Source organism: Hyla sarda, chromosome 3, assembly GCF_029499605.1.
Source record: "Hyla sarda isolate aHylSar1 chromosome 3, aHylSar1.hap1, whole genome shotgun sequence".
NCBI classification, from domain to species: domain Eukaryota; kingdom Metazoa; phylum Chordata; class Amphibia; order Anura; family Hylidae; genus Hyla; species Hyla sarda.
The window spans coordinates 270,964,350-270,982,631 of record NC_079191.1 but is presented as its reverse complement, the minus strand read 5'-3'; the positions used below and the strand labels follow the sequence as shown (position 1 = coordinate 270,982,631).

The following is an 18,282-nucleotide window of genomic DNA, read 5'->3' as shown; positions in this document are numbered from 1 at the left end:
TTTTATTATATATGTATGCACTATGGGGGAGAGGAAGAGTGGTGCAGTTGCCGATAGCAACCAATCATCGCTTCTTTCATGTTTCAGAGGCCTTTATAAAAATGAAAGAAGCGATCTGATTGGTTGCTATGGGCAACTGCACCACTCTTCCTCTGCACAGGTTTTGATAAATCTCCCCCTATATCTGTAGAAATGGCCCTGCTCAGATAATAGTCATATTTTATCTAAATCAAGCATAATTCATTTTGTACAACCAGCTACATCTCCAGTCTTACTTACATTCCCAGTTCACCCTGTACCTTGAGGTCTGAATCCTAATACTGTTTTTATCCTTTTGAGTAACATACAAATTATTATTATTTTTTTTTTTTTGTGGGATCTGACAGGAAAGCTGTAACACAAGGCGTAAATCTTTGTCATTTCCATAACGCCTTCTTTAGAATTTCAGGCCAGATGGCACATCTCCCGATGTTCTGTATATGCCTAATGTAAAGTTCCAAAATATACATCTGTTTACTATAAGTAGAGATGAGCGAACTTACAGTAAATTCGATTCATCACGAACTTCTCGGCTCGGCAGTTGATGACTTATCCTGCATGAATGAGTTCAGCTTTCAGGTGCTCCGGTGGGCTGGAAAAGGTGGATACAGTCCTAGGAAAGAGTCTCCTAGGACTGTATCCACCTTTTCCAGCCCACGGGAGCACCTGAAAGCTGAACTAATTTATGCAGGATAAGTCATCAACTGCCGAGCCGAGAAGTTTGTGACGAATCGAATTTACTGTAAGTTCGCTCATCTCTAACTATAAGGTTGACTTTTTACCCGAAAGCTCCATTGTACCTCGTATTTTTTTACGGTCAGAAGGAATGCTGATGTATATAATTAAATCTTATGTCAAAAGGACACTCTTTTTGTCTTACAAAAGAACCTATATGTTCCTTTAGCATATGTGCCATGTCTAAAAGGAATTGTGAATATAGCTGCAGTCATGCAAACAATATATTCCCACTTGTTATACGTTTATGGGATATCCTCTGGCTAAATGCTCAGGTACATAAATGCTCAGAATGAGAAACTTGTTTAAACGGAAACTCATTGGTTTCATTCTGCCCAAACTGCAGGCAGCATGGAACGCTAACTAGCTCCCTTATTACAATGGTGTACGATTTATTCTGAATGGCTGCAACATTTCAGAGGAATTATAGTTATTAAATATGCCTGGAACGGGGCTCTGAGTCATCTGGTCGGTCTCTACTGGCTTCTTTTTGCTCTGCCAGTCCTCATTGATATCATACGGAAAATATACACATCTTTATTGATACTGATACATATACAGCAACACCAAAATTTAAAACCACTTAAAAACACATACATAAATCAGGTGGAGGGCTGTAGCCCTACAAAAACACCTAAGGCCCCCTGCCAGACCAACAATGGTCCCTGGTGGGTGTCCCAACACACAGGGAGGTGGAAACCTGTATCCGTACCGGCAGTAAAAAGATTAACAATATATCAGAATATGAACTGAGAATACACAAAAGCCCAATAGTACGAAACAAGGGAAAAAGAAAAATACCACTGATCACAAATATAAATGTGTGACCCAGGGATACCTCACCAGGACAGGGGACCACAGCAGCTCCACGCGTTCCGCCGCTATCTGCGGCTTCCTCAGGAGTGAACAGTGTTGCTCACTATAGCCATATATATATATGCATGCTCTAATGGCCAAACCTATCAAAGGTGTTATCCTAATAATAATAATCAGTGTATACAGGTGTCAGAGTGTGACAAAGGGATATACAAAATGGCTCCTAAGTCTTGTCTACCCAGTAGACAAGACTTAGGAGCCATTTTGTATATCCCTTATTATTCTTATGTATCAGTATCAATAAAGATGTGTATATTTTCCGTGTGATTTCTGGTGTGCGTCTTCTATAGTGGTTACTTCTTCCTCCTTTCAGTATAGTCTCTGCTTAACCACTGACTGCACCCGCCTATGATTGTGGTGCCCATCCTGCAATTTTGTTTGAGTCCTCATTGATATGACCCTCCCTATACCGTGGTCCCTCAACATACGATGGTAATCCGTTCCAAACGGACCATCGTTTGTTGAAACCATCGCATGTTGAGGGATCCGTGCAATGTAAAGTATAGGACAGTGGTCTACAACTTGCGGACCTCCAGATGTTACAAAACTACAACACCCAGCATGCCCGGACAGCCGTTGGCTGTCCGGGCATGCTGAGTGTTGTAGTTTTGCAACATCTGGAGGTCTGCAGGTTGTAGACCACTGTTAGAGGAAGTTGTACTCGCCTGTCCCCGCCGCTCCGGACCGTCACCGCTGCCCGGGATGTCGCCGTCCATCGCTGTCGCCATGTCTCCGAGGTATCCCTGATGCTCTGGCAAGACCTCTGCTTCCCCGGCATCCTCGCTTTCCGGCGCCGCCATCACGTCGCTACGCACGCCACTCCTATTGGATGACGGGACGGCGTGCGCAGCGACGCGATGGCGTCGATGGCGACCGCAGAGGATCCCGAAGAGGACGCGCTGGAGCCCCGAGGACAGGTAAGAGACATCACCGGAGCTCACGGGGCACTGAAGCAGTCAGCGCTGCCGGATAGCCGTTTATGCGATGGCCCTGACATAAAAAAGCATCATATGTTGATGCTGCCTTTAACATGCGATGGCCTCTGAGAGGCCATCGCATGTTGAAATTGTCGTATGTCAAGGCCATCGTAGGTCGGGGGGTCACTGTACTCAAAATGGGCAGAAACATGCCAGGTGGGCATGGAGAAGCAGCCAGGGACCGACCTGATCACTCGGACCTCCACTCCTGGCCTGTTTTATAACTATAAAACTTCTGTGTTTGACTGCAAATCATATATCATTGTGATATAGGAGCTTGTTAGTGTTTCATGCTGTGTGTGGTTCCGATGGCCGGTTCCCTTTGAAGGGCTAGTCCGCTAAAAACATCTTATACCCTATTCAAAGGATAGGGGATAAGATGTTAGATCACGTTGGGGGTCCCTTGTGGCGGGACCCCCTCAATCTAACGCCTTATCCCCTTTCATTTGGATAGGGGTACCCCTTTAAAGAAGTTTAGTTTCATAAGGAAATATGCAGCAACTAGTTGTATTATGTTAGTGTGACTAAAATAAATAAAGTCCTCAAGTTAACAAAAGAAAAAGTGTGACAAAAGTTGTAACTGGCGGTTTTGGTGCACCAAGAAAGTGTTGTCTGTCTGTTATGGCACTAAGTGGGCATTTTCAATTCCAAGCCTAAATTCCTGAATCGGGGTACGATTCTCCCCACTGTGTATAACACATTCTCTATGAGAGAGCTTTCCACTCTGTCTTCACAGCACCCGCCTCCAGCATACTACTCAGTGCCATGGATTTACATTGCCCTGGGTCTCGCACTGGAGATAGAGCTGGAAGCCCTTTCTTTTAGGCTATGTTCACACACCAGAATTTTCTGCACGGAATTCTGCATGAGTTTATAGGCAATTCACTTCAATGAATTTCCAGCAGCAGAAATTCTGCTGTGTGAATGGGACAGCGGAGTCCCATGAAAGTGTATTGGCTATAAATTCATGCAGAATTCCATGCCGAAATTCTGGCGTGTGAACATAGCCTCAGAGCATAGAAATATTCTGCAGAGAGGAACAGGGAAAACAGCACACCATTCATGGATTTAAGTGCCAAATCCGGCTACTGTGAAATTTAAAAAACAGCGCTCCCTTATCCCAGCCGGATGGGCAACGAATCTCATTAATTTAAATGAGCCGACTGGAGTTAGTGACTCCGGTCGGCTCATTTTTACCCCGTGTCCGGTTTTGTGGTCGGACTCAAAACTACGGTAGTATGCTGGCTGGAATCGCTATCTGACTCTGGTCTACTCATTTATAATAAATGAGATTCAGCGCCAGTCCTGGGACACGGGAGCGCCCAGTTTTTAAATTTCCCAATGAAAAAAAATAAAATAAAATAATTTCCCAGCTGCCGGATCGCATAAGTGTGGTGTAAATTAGGGATATCGATTTTTTAGGGCCGATACCGATAAGCTGTGACGGTTAAGGCCGATAACGTATACCGATATTCCGGTATAAACTAACTGCTATTTCTCTCCCCCTCCCCTCCCCCCCCCCCCGATGCCGCTGCAGATCGCTGATTTAAAGCGGGTGTTTAAATAAATGAACTGCAGCGGCTTTTGCGGTGCCAGAGACTGCCGCCGCCACCCGCTTCTCTCCCCGCCTGTATAATACCCCCTGTCCTGTGCCCCTCATATATAATGCCCCTTGTCCTGTGCCCTTCACATATAATGCCCCATGTCCTGTGCCCCTCACATATAATGCCCCCTGTCCTGCCCCCTCAGGGGGCATTATATGTGAGGGGCACAGGACATGGGGCATTATATGTGAGGGGCACAGGACAGGGGTATTATAAGTCAGGGGGGCATTATATGGGCACATGACTGGGGGGCTGTCATGTGGCCCCACATATAATCCCCCCCGTGTCATGTGCCCTTCATATATAATACCCCCTGTCCTTTGACCCCCCACATATAATGCCCCATGTCGTGTGTTCCGCACATATAATACCCCCCTGACATGTGCCCCTCATATATATTTGCCCCCCTCACTTATAATTTGCCCGTCCATCCATACAGAGCCCGAGCAGTGGTCACCTTTCTCACACGCTGCTACGTTCTTGTACTGTGAGTGAGAGCTGCGGGGACGTGATCTCCGGGCGCCGGTGCGATGATGTGATGTCATCACGCCGGCCTGCCGTGGATGGCGTCCCCGCGGCTCTCACTCCCACTGCAAGAATGAAGCAGCGTGAGAAAGGTGAGGGAGTGTGACAGCTGACAGCTCCCGCTCCACCATGCTGTCAGCTGTCAGGCAATTGCCCCGTTGGGTGTTGTATTTGCAAAGGGTTAATCTAAACTAGATTGCTCCGCACGGCAAAACAAGGCGTGAACACGAATCGCGGGACTTCAGTTCCGGCCTAAAGTTCAGGGCCAGGACTGAATTCTCGCAATTTGTGTGCACGCCTTTTTTTGCGCATTATCGCCATTATCGTCAGGTTAGAAGCCGATACCGATAACGGCAAAAAAGGTGAACATCGTCCGATAATATCGGCCGTGCCGATAATCGGTCGATCCCTAGTGTAAATGCACCTTAAAAGTGATTTAGACAAATGACTGTCGAGGCATGCTTCAAACTGCCAGAATTGTATGAATCTGACCTTGCCCGTTTTCTCACACCACACCCTCTATTTACTAGGTTATATCACTTTTTTTGGACACTGCAGAACAGTCTACAAACTTTTGTTTTACAAGCCTTTTTTATTTTTTTATTTATTTATTTATTTTAGTGCACATTGCAGTAGTGAAGGCATCCAAAGAATCTTGCAGACTGACAAATGCTGACAACTTTACTTTACTGTGAACCTTTACCGTCCATTTCTAGGTTTAGTGTTATTTTAAACCTCCAAGGCTTCACACCTAAACCCACAACAATGACAATTACCACCTACTGTTTCGCTTTCCTTTTTTACACTTATTCAGTAACTATGCACTGTGGCTGAGAAAAAAACACAACACTTGCCACAAGTGATAACCACAAGTAACACCTTGCTATGAAGAGGCGTTATTGGTTAGAATACAGAGCTCTGAGATTACATGTGAAGTGCCATACACTAATGTGGCTGGGGACACCCACTAAGCAATCCCTGACATGGTTCTTCTCCTGATGCCCAGCCCTTTTCGAGCAATATATGAGGGGCATTTATCTAAATGCCTGTTGCAGCAGTTTCCCATTCATAACACTTGATCTCCCAGAGAGAAAAGCTGAAGCTGAGCCTTCAGCAGTATTATTTAGGTACTGTAAAGTGGTATTATTTGGGAATGTCCACTTATAGGGGTACTCCACTGGCCACTGTTTGGAACTAAATGTTCCGAACACTGTTTTTGCACTGAGGGGGTTGGCCACTCCCTTCGTGATGTCTCGGCCATGCCCCCTCAATGCAAGCCTATGGGAGGGGGCGTGACGACTGTCAATTAGTTCTGAATGCTGGCCAGTGGAGTTCCCCTTTAAACTTAAATACTCCTATGTGAATTAAAGGGGTTGGCAAGATAATTTTTCTTAATACATTTTATTATTTTTTTTATTTTTTTTGTATAGGGACAAGATATTTGATGACAGGTTTACTTTTAACTTTTTAAGGGCCCATTCACACTATGTATTTTTTAGCGTGGAAAATACAGATCTCAGACTCTGCTAAAAGAATGAACATGTTTACTGTTCTGGTGCAATCCGTTCTGAAATGCATTGTCATCTATTGATCGCAATCCTAGCACGGGCGCCAACAACAGATAAAATCTCCCTCCGGAATGTCTCTGGGAAATTTTGTAGTGTGAATGTGCCTTACAAATGTGCCTTATATCCAGTTGTAGGTACTCGGGGGGTGGGGGGAAAATATGAAATAATATTATTTCCTGATGCTTCTTTAGTATGTAACTTGCTTGTTGATGACTTATATAATTTCTTTACCTTTTAACAGTATATTATTTTTTTTTTTCTTTCTATAGTTCAAAGACCTTTTAATCTGAAGAAGGAATCGTATAATTTTAATTCTACCTTATCCTGGGATTACAACAAATCTTTTATCACTCCTTATTTTCACGTGGAATACAAGCATAAGGGGTAAGGGATATTTAAGATTGCTGTTTTAACCAATTGATTTCTTTTACATAAAAGGTCTGGTGACGTCAAACTGATTACAGTGCAGCCTGCTGCTGAGACTGCCATCAGTCTTTAGGGGTAACCATTCATTTATCTAGCAAGGGTAATATATTGTATGATAGAGGTACAGTATCTTACATACAGTATCACACCCTTCACATTTTTTTTGATATTTTATTCTATCTTTTCATGTGACAACATTGAAGAAATTACTCTCTGCTAGGGTATGTTCACACTGAGGAATTGGGGCGGAAATCACGCTGAAGATTTCCACCCCAAAATACAGTTTTTTTCCCGCTCAGAATTAGCAGCAATTTCTGCGCGGATTTCATGTTCTCAAATGCAGGTTTGATAAATACTCCTCTTTTTTTTTTTTTTATGCGCAAATTCTGCGCAAATTCCGCGTGGTAATGCTTCTGACTGAAAAAAAATAAATAACATTGATCTCTATGGGAGAACAACGCTGATTCCGCCTGAAAGAAAGAACAAAAGGCGAGCAGAATTACTTGTGGAAATTCCTCTCCAATTCCTCAGTGTGAACATACCCCTACAATATAGTGAGTGCACAGCCTGTACAACAGTATTTAATGTTTGGTTCTCTCAAAATAACTCAACACACAGCCATTAATGTCTACACTTTGGCAACAAAAGTGAGTACACTCCTAAGTGGAACTCTCCAAATTGGCCCAAATTAGCGTTTTCCTTCCATGGTGTCATGTGACTTGTTAGTGTGACAAGGTCTCTGGTATGAATGGGGAGTAGGTATCTTAACCCCTTAAGGACCCGGGCTTTTTCCGTTTTTTCATTTTTAATTTTTCCTCCTTAACTTAAAAAAATCATAACTCTTTAAAATTTTCACCTAAAATTCAATATGATGGCTTATTTTTTTTGCGTCACTAATTCTACTTTGTACTGACATTAGTCATTTTACCCAAAAATCTACGGTGAAACGGGAAAAAAAATCAATGTGCGACAAAATTTATGAAAAAAACACTTTTGTAAGTTTTGGGGGCCTCCGTTTTTACGCAGTAGTTTTTCGGCAAAAATGATCCCTTATCTTTATTCTGTAGGTCCATAAGGTTAAAATGATACCCTACTTGTATAGGTTTGATTTTGTATCACTTCAGAAAAAAATAATGAATACATGCAGGAAAATTTATACGTTTAAAATGGTCATCTTCTGACCCCTATAACTTTTTTATTTTTCTGTGTTCAGGGCGCTATGAGGGCTCATTTTTTGCGCCGTGATCTGAAGTTTTTAGCGGTACCCTTTTTGTCCTGATCAGACTTTTTGATCACTTTTTATTTACTTTTTTGTGGTATAAAAAGTGTTAAAAAATGCGCTATTTTGGACTTTTTTTTGGAATTTTTTTGCGCGTACGCCATTGAACATGCGGTTTAAAAAGTGGTATATTTTTATAATTCGGACTTTTCCGCACGCGGCGATACCACATATGTTTTTTTATTTACACTGTTTTTTTTATTCTTGGAAATGCCGGGTGATTCAAACTTTTATTAGGGGAAGGGATAATTGAAAGGGTTAATGATTTTTTTACACTTTTTTAATGCAATATTATAGCTCCTATAGGGGGCTATAACATTGCATTAACTGATCTTTTACACTGATTGATCCATCTCCATAGGAATGGATCAATCAGTGTTTTCGGCGATTGAATGCTCAAGCCTGGATCTCAGGCTTGAAGCATTCAATCGGCGATCGGACTGCAGGAAGGAAGGTAAGAGACCTTCCTCCTGTGCTACAGCTGTTCGGGATGCCGCGATTATACCGCGGCGATCCCGAACAGCTCCCTGAGCTAACCAGCAACTTTCACTTTCGTTTTTAGCCCCGCGGCTCAGCTTTGAGCGCGCGGCTAAAGGGTTAATAGCCACGCGCTATTAGAGGGGGGTCCCGGCTTCATTATGACGTCAGGCCCGACGCGATATGATGCGGGGTCACCGTGTGACCCCGCGTTATATCGCAGGACCGGGACCCAGGACGTACCCATACGTCCTGGGTCCTTAAGGGGTTAAATTTGATGATATGGCTCTCACACTTTCTAATACTGGCCATTGTAAGTTCAGCATGGCACCTTATGGCAAGTAACTCTGAGGATCTGAAAAATAATTATTGCTTTACATAAAGATGGCCTAAGCTAAAGGAAGATTTCCAAGACGCTGAAATTGAGCTGCAGCAAAGTGGGCAAGATCACACAGCGGTGTTACAGGACAGGTTCCACACAGACCAGGCCTTGTCATGGTCAACCAAATAAGTTGAGTGCACATGTTCAGCATCATATCCAGACGTTATCTTTGGGAAATAAAGATATGAATACTGCCAGCATTGCTACGGGGGGGGGGGGGGGGGGGGTCGGATGTAGAGTGTCAGCCTGTCAGTGCTCATACCATACGCTGCACACTGCATCAAAGTTGTCTGCATGGTTGTTGTCCCAGAAGAAAGATGATTTACAAGAAAGCCTGTAAAAAGTTTACTGAAGACAAGCACACTAAGGACATAGATTACTTAAACCATGTCCTTTGGTCAGATGAGTTACAGTTCGTTGAGGGAACTATGAATGCCAACATGTTCTGTGACATACAAAAGCAGAGCATGACCCACTCCCTACAGAGACCGGGCCGCAGGGCAGTATTGCAACAAAACGACACCAAACACACCTCCAAGATGACCACTGCCTTGCTAAAGAAGCTGAGGGTAAAGGTGATGGACTAGCCAAGCATGTCTCCAGACCTAAACCCTATTGAGCATCTGTGTGGTATCCTCAAATGGAAGGTGGGGAGCGCAAGGTCTTTTACATTCACCAGCTCCGTGATGTCATCAAGGAGGAGTGGAAGTGGACTCCAGTGGCAGCCTGTGAAGCTTTGGTGTCCAAAGGGCCTAAAACATACCTGTCACATCCCACAAAAAAAATGTATATGTTACTTAGTGCCTAAGCATGACCATGTAATTTTTATGCCTTTATCACCCATTTTTATGATAAAAATACATCTTTTCATTAGCTGACTGTGTTAGAAACCCTCTCAGGGGAAGGCGGCGTGTCCCTCCCTTGTCTGGTGGGAGGTGATAGGTGTGTCTGCTCATGCAGCCTTGTCCATGAGTCATCTCCTGTCCATGTTTCATGGACAAGCCTGTAACTATGGTAAGGGACAAAACATGTCCTTTACGGCCCTCTGGGTGCATGTGGTTCCTGCACAGCCACAACAGCAACTTGGACAGGTCCCACCGCTTCCTCCTCCACGCTCTCAGACCGTTGGTCCTGTGACCGTGTGCGACTCCACCTCCACATCCTCCACTGTGTCCTCAGCCTAATCTGCACGGACAATTGCAATTGCCTGTGTGTCTCTATGAGGAGTCCAAATACAGGAAGTGTGGGTGGACAAACAGGGCTCCGTGCAGTGAGGTCCTGTGACATGCTCAAGGGCTCACTCATGAGAATGATTGACAAGCCAGGAGCCTGCACAGAGCCCTGCTTGTCCTGCCCTCACTTCCTGTATTTGGACTTCTCATAGAGACACACATGCGATTGCTGCAGGGACAGCATTTTTTCACCCAAAAATATACACTTTTTTTTTTTTTAACCAATGTATATTACAAATATACATATGATGTTATCTACATTATATAAAAAGTTTTTGTTGACAACAGGTACACTCTAATCCCTGTTTTATTGGATGGCAGAATCCAGTTATAATGATAACATTTTCAAGGTTTATTTGGGTTCTAGAGTCGGTGAACAGCATTACCTGTTGGGGACGAAGGGCGTACAGGTACATCCTTGCTCCCTGATACTTAAAGGGGTACTCAGCCCCTAAACATCTTATCCCCTATCCAAAAGGATAGGGGATAAGATGTCTGATCGCGGGGGTCCCGCCGTTGGGGACTCCCGGGATCTCGGCTGCAGCACCCCGCTGTCATTACTGCACAGAGCTAACTCGCTCCATTTGTAATGACGGGCGATACAGGGGCCGGAGCATTGTGAAATCACGGCTCCGCCCCCCTGTTGTGACTTCACAGCCCGCCCCCTTAATGCAAGTCAATTGGAGGTCACGCCCCCTCTCATAGACTTGTATTGAGGGTGCGGGCCGTGACGTCACAAAGGGGCGGAGCCGTGACGTCACTATGCTCTGGCCCCTGTATTGCCCATCATTACGTACAGAGCGAGTTTGCTCTGTGCAGTAATGACAGCGGGGTGCTGCAGCAGAGATCCCGGGGGTCCCCAGTGGCGGGACCCCCGCGATCAGACATCTTATCCCCTATCCTTTGGATAGGGGATAAGATGTCTAGGGGCGGAGTACCCCTTTAAGGACCAAGGGCGTACCTGTACGCCCGTGGGAATTCCGGTCACTGCTGCACACGTGGTGGTGATCGGAACGGGATGACTGCTAATATCTATCAGCAGCCATCCCAGCACCTCGCCTAGGGGGGTCATTAGACGGTCAATTCTGACTGGCGATTCACGGCTTTTCGGGGCTGATCAGGTCTCTGGTGACCCGATCGACCAGAAAATAAAGATGATCGGGGCTGTCAGAGACAGCCTGATGGAGAGGAGCGAGGTGGCAAGGGGGCCACCTCCTCCTATCCCCTGCTATGGGTCAGTCAGAACTGACCGACCAATGGCCAGAGGAGGGCGGGAGGGTTAAAGTTGAGAGCTGAGGTCCGGGGGTGGCGGGGGCGGCAGGGCAGCTTACTGCCGATCGGGTGCTGCGGCGGCCATGACGGTAGTGATGCAGCGGTGGAGACGGCAGGCGACAGTGAAGATCGTTGGTGAGTGATCTTCACTGCGGCCTTGTAAAAGTTATAAAAACTACAACTCCAAGCATGCCCAGAAAGCCTTTGGCATGCTGGGAGTTGTAGTTATGTAACATCTGGCCCTTCAGGTGTTGCAGAACTAAAACTCCCAGCATTCCTGGGCATGCTGGTAGTTGTAGTTTTGCAACACCTGGAGGTGCAGTGGTTTCCAAACTGTCCCTCCAGATGTTACAAAACTACAATTCCCAGCATGCCTAGACAGTCAGGCTTGCTGGGCATTGTTGTTCTGCAACATCTATGACTTCAGATGTTGCCGAATTACAACTCTTAGCAGGCCTAGACAGTCTGGGCTTGCTGGGAGTTGTAGTATTGCAACATCTGGGGGGACACAGTTTGGAGACCACTACACTGGGTTCCAAACTGTGTGCCCCTTCCAGCTGATGCATAACTACAACTCTCAGCTTGCCCTTCGGCTGTCAGTGCATGCTGGGAGTTGTAGTTTTACAACATCTGGAGGGCCACAGTTTGGAGACAACCGTGCAGTGGTCTCCAAACTGTGGCCCTCCAGATGTTGTAAAACTACAACTCAGCATACCTGGACAGTCTGGGTGGGCATGCTGGGAGTTGTAGTATTGCAACAGATGGAGGCACACTGGTGGGGAAACACTGAATTAGTCTGTAACCTAACTCAGTGTTTCCCCACCATTGTGCCTCCAGCTGTGGCAAAACTACAACTCACAGCATATAGGTTTGTCAGTGCATGCTGGGAGTTGTAGTTTTGCAAACCGCTGTTTCAAAATAACAACTCTCAGTATTGCCGGACAGGCATGCTGAGAGTTTTGCAACAGCTGGAGGCACCCTGTGTGGGAAACACTGCCGTAGTGTAATATGGCAGCAAAGGCAAGTGTAATGCTTGCATCCAGGTCTGTTCCGATGCAAATCCCTAATTTAGGCCTCAAATGCGCATGTGCTCTCTCACTTTGGAGCCCTGTTGTATTTCAAGGAAACAGCTTAGGGCCACATATGGGGTTTTTCCCTATTCTCCTTTTACCCCCTATGAAAAGGAAAAGTTGGGGTCTACACCAGCATGTTATTGTGAAAAAAAAAAAGAAATTTTTTACACTAACATGCTGGTGTTGCCTCACAAGAGGTAAAAGGAAAGACCCCCCAACTTTTTTCAGCAATTTCTTCTGAGTACGGAAATTCCCCACATGCAGACGTAAAATGCTCTGCGGGCACACAACATGGCTCAAGAGTGAGAGTGCACTATGTACATTTGAGGCCTAAACTGGTGATTTGCACAGGGGTGGCTGATAGTTACAGCAGTTCTGACATAAACGCAAAAAAAAACACCCACATGTGACCCCATTTTAAAAACTACACCCCTCATGGAACGTAACAAGGGGTGCAGTGAGCATTTACACCCCACAGGTGTCACACAGATTTTTTTGTACAGTGGTCCATGAAAATGAAAAATAAAATTTGCTCACAAAATGCTCACTGCACCTCTTGTTACATTCCGTGAGGGGTGTAGTTTCCGAAATAGGGTCACAATCCACTGTTCTGGTAGCACAGGGGGCTTTGTGAACGCACATGTCGCCTGACTTCTATTCAAACCAAATTCTCTCTCCAAAAGCCCAATTGTGCTCCTTTTCTTCTGAGCCCTGTAGTGCACCCGCAGAGCACTTTACATCCACATATGGGGTATTTCCATACTCAGAAGAAATGGGGTTACAAATTTAGGGGGGCATTTTCTCCTATTACCCCTTGTGAAAATGAAAAATTTGGGGTAACACCAGCATTTTAGTAAAAAAAATCATTTTCACATCCAACTTAAGCGAAAATTTGTCAATCGCCTGTGGGGTGTTAAAAGGGGTTATCCAGGAAGAAACTTTTTTTTTTTAATATATCAACTGGCTCCAGAAAGTTAAACAGATTTGTAAATTACTTCTGTTAAAAAATATTAATCCTTCCAGTACTTATGACCTGCTGAAGTTGAGTTGTTCTTTTCTGTGTAAGTGCTCTCTGATGACACGTGTCTCGGGAACTGCCCAGTTTAGAAGCAAATCCCCATAGAAAACCTCTTCTACTCAGTTCCCGAGACAAGCAGAGATGTCAGCAGAGAGCACTGTTGCCAGACAGAAATCAACAACTCAACTTCAGCAGCTGATAATTATTGAAAGGATTAAGATTTTTTTAATAGAAGTAATTTACAAATCTTTTGAACTTTCTGGAGCAAGTTGATATAAAAAAAAAAGTTTTTTCCTGGAATACCCCCTTTAACCCCTTAAGGACCAGGCCATTTTATACCTTAAGGACCGGAGCGTTTTTTGCAATTCTGACCACTGTCACTTTAAACATTAATAACTCTGGAATGCTTTTAGTTATCATTCTGATTCCGAGATTGTTTTTTCGTGACATATTCTACTTTAACTTAGTGGTAAAATTTTATGGTAACTTGCATCCTTTCTTGGTGAAAAATCCCAAAATTTGATGAAAAAAATGAAAATTTAGCATTTTTCTAACTTTGAAGCTCTCTGCTTGTAAGGAAAATGGATATTTTTGGATAAAAAAAACACATGGCATACCATTTTGGAAACTAGACCCCTCAGGGAACGTAACAAGGGGTAAAGTGAACCTTAATACCCCACAGGTGATTCACGACTTTTGCATATGTAAAAAAAATATATATTTTTTTTACCTAAAATGCTTGGTTTCCCAAAAATTTTACATTTTTAAAAAGGGTAATAGCAGAAAATACCCCCCAAAATTTGAAGCCCAATTTCTCCCGATACAGAAAACACCTCGCATGGGGGTGAAAAGTGCTCTGCTGGTGCACTACAGGTCTCAGAAGAGAAGGAGTCACATTTGGCTTTTTGAAAGCAAATTTTGCTCTGGGGGCATGCCGCATTTAGGAAGCCCCTATGGTGCCAGAACAGCAAAAAAAAACACATGGCATACCATTTTGGAAACTAGACCCCTCGGGGAACGTAACAAGGGGTAATTTGAACCTTAATACCCTACAGGTGTTTCACGACTTTTGCATATGTAAAAAAATTTCTCCCGAGTACGGCGATACCCCATATGTGGCCCTAAACTGTTGCCTTGAAATACGACAGGGCTCCAAAGTGAGAGCGCCATGCGCATTTGAGGCCTAAATTAGGGACTTGCATAGGGGTGGACATAGGGGTATTCTACGCCAGTGATTCCCAAACAGGGTGCCTCCAGCTGTTGTAAAACTCCCAGCATGCCTGGACAGTCAACGGCTATCTGGCAATACTGGGAGTAGTTGTTTTGCAACAGCTGGAGGCTCCGTTTTGGAAACAGTGGCGTACCAGACGTTTTTCATTTTTATTGGGGAGGGGAGGGGGGCTGTGTAGGGGTATGTGTATATGTAGTGTTTTTTACTTTTTATTTTATTTTGTGTTAGTGTAGTGTAGTGTTTTTAGGGTACAGTCACACGGGCGGGGGTTCACAGTAGTTTCTTGCTGGCAGTTTGAGCTGCGGCAGAAATTTTGCCGCACCTCAAACTTGCAGCCGGATACTTACTGTAATCCTCCGCCCATGTGAGTGTACCCTGTACGTTCACATTGGGGGGGGGAACATCCAGCTGTTGCAAAACTACAACTCCCAGCATGTACGGTCTATCAGTGCATGCTGGGAGTTGTAGTTTTGCAACAGCTGGAGGCACACTGGTTGTGAAACACCGAGTTTGGTAACAAACTCAGTGTTTTGCAACCAGTGTGCCTTCAGCTGTTGCAAAAGCTACAACCCCCAGCATGTACGGACAGCGGAAGGGCATGCTGGGTGTTGTAGTTATGCAACAGCTGGAGGCATACTACTTTGGCTGGGGATGCTGGGGATTGTAGTTATGCAACAGCTGGAGACACACTGGTTTGCTACTTAACTCAGTGTGCCTTCAGCTGTTGCAAAACTACAACTCTCAGCAGTCACCGACAGCCAACGGGCATGCTGGGAGTTGTAGTTATGCAACCACCAGATGCACCACTACAACTCCCAGCATGCACTTTAGCTGATTGTGCAAGCTGGGAGTTGTAGTTACACAACAGCTGAAGGTGCACTTTTCCATAGAAAGAATGTGCCTCCAGCTGTTGCAAAACTACAAGTCCCAGCATGCCCATAAGGGCATGCTGGGAGTTGTGGTGGTCTGCCTCCTGCTGTTGCATAACTACAGCTCCCAGCATGCCCTTTTTGCATGCTGGGAGCTGTTGCTAAGCAACAGCAGGAGGCTGTCACTCACCTCCAACGATCCTCGCTGCACCAGGTCAGTCCCTCGTCGTCTCCGCCGCCGCCGCTGCTCCTGGGGCCCCGATCCCAACAGGGGCGCCGGGGATCGGGGTCCCCAGCACCCGGGGTGCACGTCCCGCACCCGCTCACGTCCTCCGGAAGAGGGGCGGAGCGGGTTGCGGGAGTGACACCCGCAGCAGACGCCCTGATTGGTCGGCCGGTAATCCGGCCGACGAATCAGGGCGATCGTGAGGTGGCACCAGTGCCACCTCACCCCTGCAGGCTCTGGCTGTTCGGGGCCGTCTCTGACGGCCCCGATCAGCCAATAATTCCGGGTCACCGGGTCACTGGAGACCCGATTGACCCGGAATCCGCCGCAGATCGCTGGACTGAATTGTCCAGCGATCTGCGGCCATCGCCGACATGGGGGGGTCATAATGACCCCCCTGGGCGATATGCCCCGATGCCTGCTGAACGATTTCAGCAGGCATCGGGGACCGGCTCCGCTCCAGATGGTTGCGGGGGGCCGGTAAAACACATGACGTTCTCATACGTCATGTGTCCTTAAGGACTCGGAAATGGAGACGTATGAGAACGTCATGTGTCCTTAAGGGGTTAAGGCTCATACCCCTTGTTACGTTCCTTGAGGCATGTAGTTTCCCAAATAGTGTGCCATGTGTTTTTTTTTTTTTTTTGCTGTATTGGCACCAAGGGGGCTTCCTAAATGTGACATGCCCCCAAAAACCATTTCAGTAAAATTCTCTCTCCAAAAGCCCAATGTCGCTCCTTCCCTTCTGAGCCCTCCAGTGCACACACAGAGCACTTCAAATCCACATATGAGGTATTTCCTTACTCGAGAGAAATTAGGTTACACATTTTGGTGGCTTTTTCTCCTTTTACGCCTTGTAAAAAAGAAAAAAAAGGGTCTACAAGAACATGTCAGTGTAAAAAATGAAGATCTTAAATCTTCTCCTCCACCTTGTTTCTATTTCTGTGAAACACCTAAAGGGTTAACAAACTTTCTGAATGTCATTTTGAATACTTTAAGCGGTGCAGTTTTCATAATGGGGTCTATTATGGGGTATTTCGAACATAAAGACCCTCAAATTCACTTCAAACCTGAACTGATCCCTAAAAATTTCTAATTTTTAAATTTTTGTGAAAATTGGAAAATTGCTGCTAAACTTTGAAGCCCTCTAATGTCTTTAAAAAGTAAAACCATGTCAACTTTATGATGCAAACATAAAGTAGACATATTGTATATGTGAATCAATATATAATTTATTTGGAATGTCAATTTTCCTTACAAGCAGAGAGCTTCAAAGTTATAAAAATGCTACATTTTCAAATTTTTCATGAAATTTGGGATTTTTTTCACCAAGAAATGATGCAAGTATCGACGAAAATTTACCACTAACATAAAGTAGAATATGTCACGAAAAAACAGTCTCTGAATCAAATTCATCAGTTAAAGCATCCCAGAGTTATTAATGCTTTAATGATTTGCAAAAAATGGCCTGGTCCTTAAAGTAAAAATTGGCTTCATCACCGAGAATTAAGATATTCAAAATGAATATCCAAAGTGAAATCTGCAGATGCTTCACAGAATTTTAGAATGATGCATAGTAGGGCCGTACAATTTGGCGAAAATGTGCGATTGTGATTATGGAGGTAAATATTGCGATTTCAGTATGCGATTGCCATGTAATATTTAAATGGTAAAATATCCCCCTCCCAATTTCATGCCAAAACCCCTAATTTCATATATCTACCCCCTCCCCCCCCTTCCAATTTCATGTTCATTGACCGAACATAAAATGTGCCTCACCTGTTATAATAAGTTTGCTCTCCGGTGTATTACTATCCAGTGTATTACTTTCTATTGTACAGCACAGCCGTGTAGGAGAGAGCTATAGGAGTAAGTGAATTCCCTTTAGGACCAGAAGGGGGGGGGGGGGTTGTCTTCTCCCTCCTCACCTTCTTATAGCCATAGCTCTAATAATTTTTCATCTACAGACCCATATGAGGCTTGTATAATGCCCCAACAATTGTACTTTGTATTGGCATCATTAATTTTACCACAGTATCTACAGCGAATCAAAAAATTAGGGCCAGAGGCTCCTGACGGCACGGCCACACCCCCTCAATGTAACGTGACGTCATGGCCACGCCCCCTTCCATAGACTTGCATTTAGGGGGGCATGGCTGTGACGTCACAAGCCTCCACATCACCAGTCATCCTGCACGGAGCGAAGTTTTCTCCCTGCACCGGAAGTCTGAGGTGCCGCAGCCGAGATCACGGGGGTCCCCAGCTGCAGGACTCCCACAATCAGACATCTTATCCTTTAAATAGGGGATAAGATGTTTAGGGGCGGAGTATCCCCTTAACGGCGCCGGACGTAAATGTACATCCTGGTGAGCTGGTACTTAATGCGCCAGGACATGCATTTACGTCCTATACATAACCGCGAGCATCGGAGCTATGCTCTGGTGATGCGCGGCAGGTCCCGGCTGCTGATAGC

General features: G+C 45.1%; 1 protein-coding gene across 2 annotated transcripts in view; it reads left to right on the top strand.

The window, feature by feature from the left end:
- IFNGR1 (interferon gamma receptor 1) overlaps positions 1-18,282 on the top strand; it is a 51,305-nt gene that overhangs the window by 12,644 nt on the left and 20,379 nt on the right. For both annotated transcript variants that reach the window (XM_056566647.1, XM_056566648.1), the window contains exon 2: positions 6,594-6,708. In XM_056566647.1, coding sequence (XP_056422622.1) covers positions 6,594-6,708 — 115 coding nt within the window. The remainder of the gene's footprint in view (positions 1-6,593; positions 6,709-18,282) is intronic.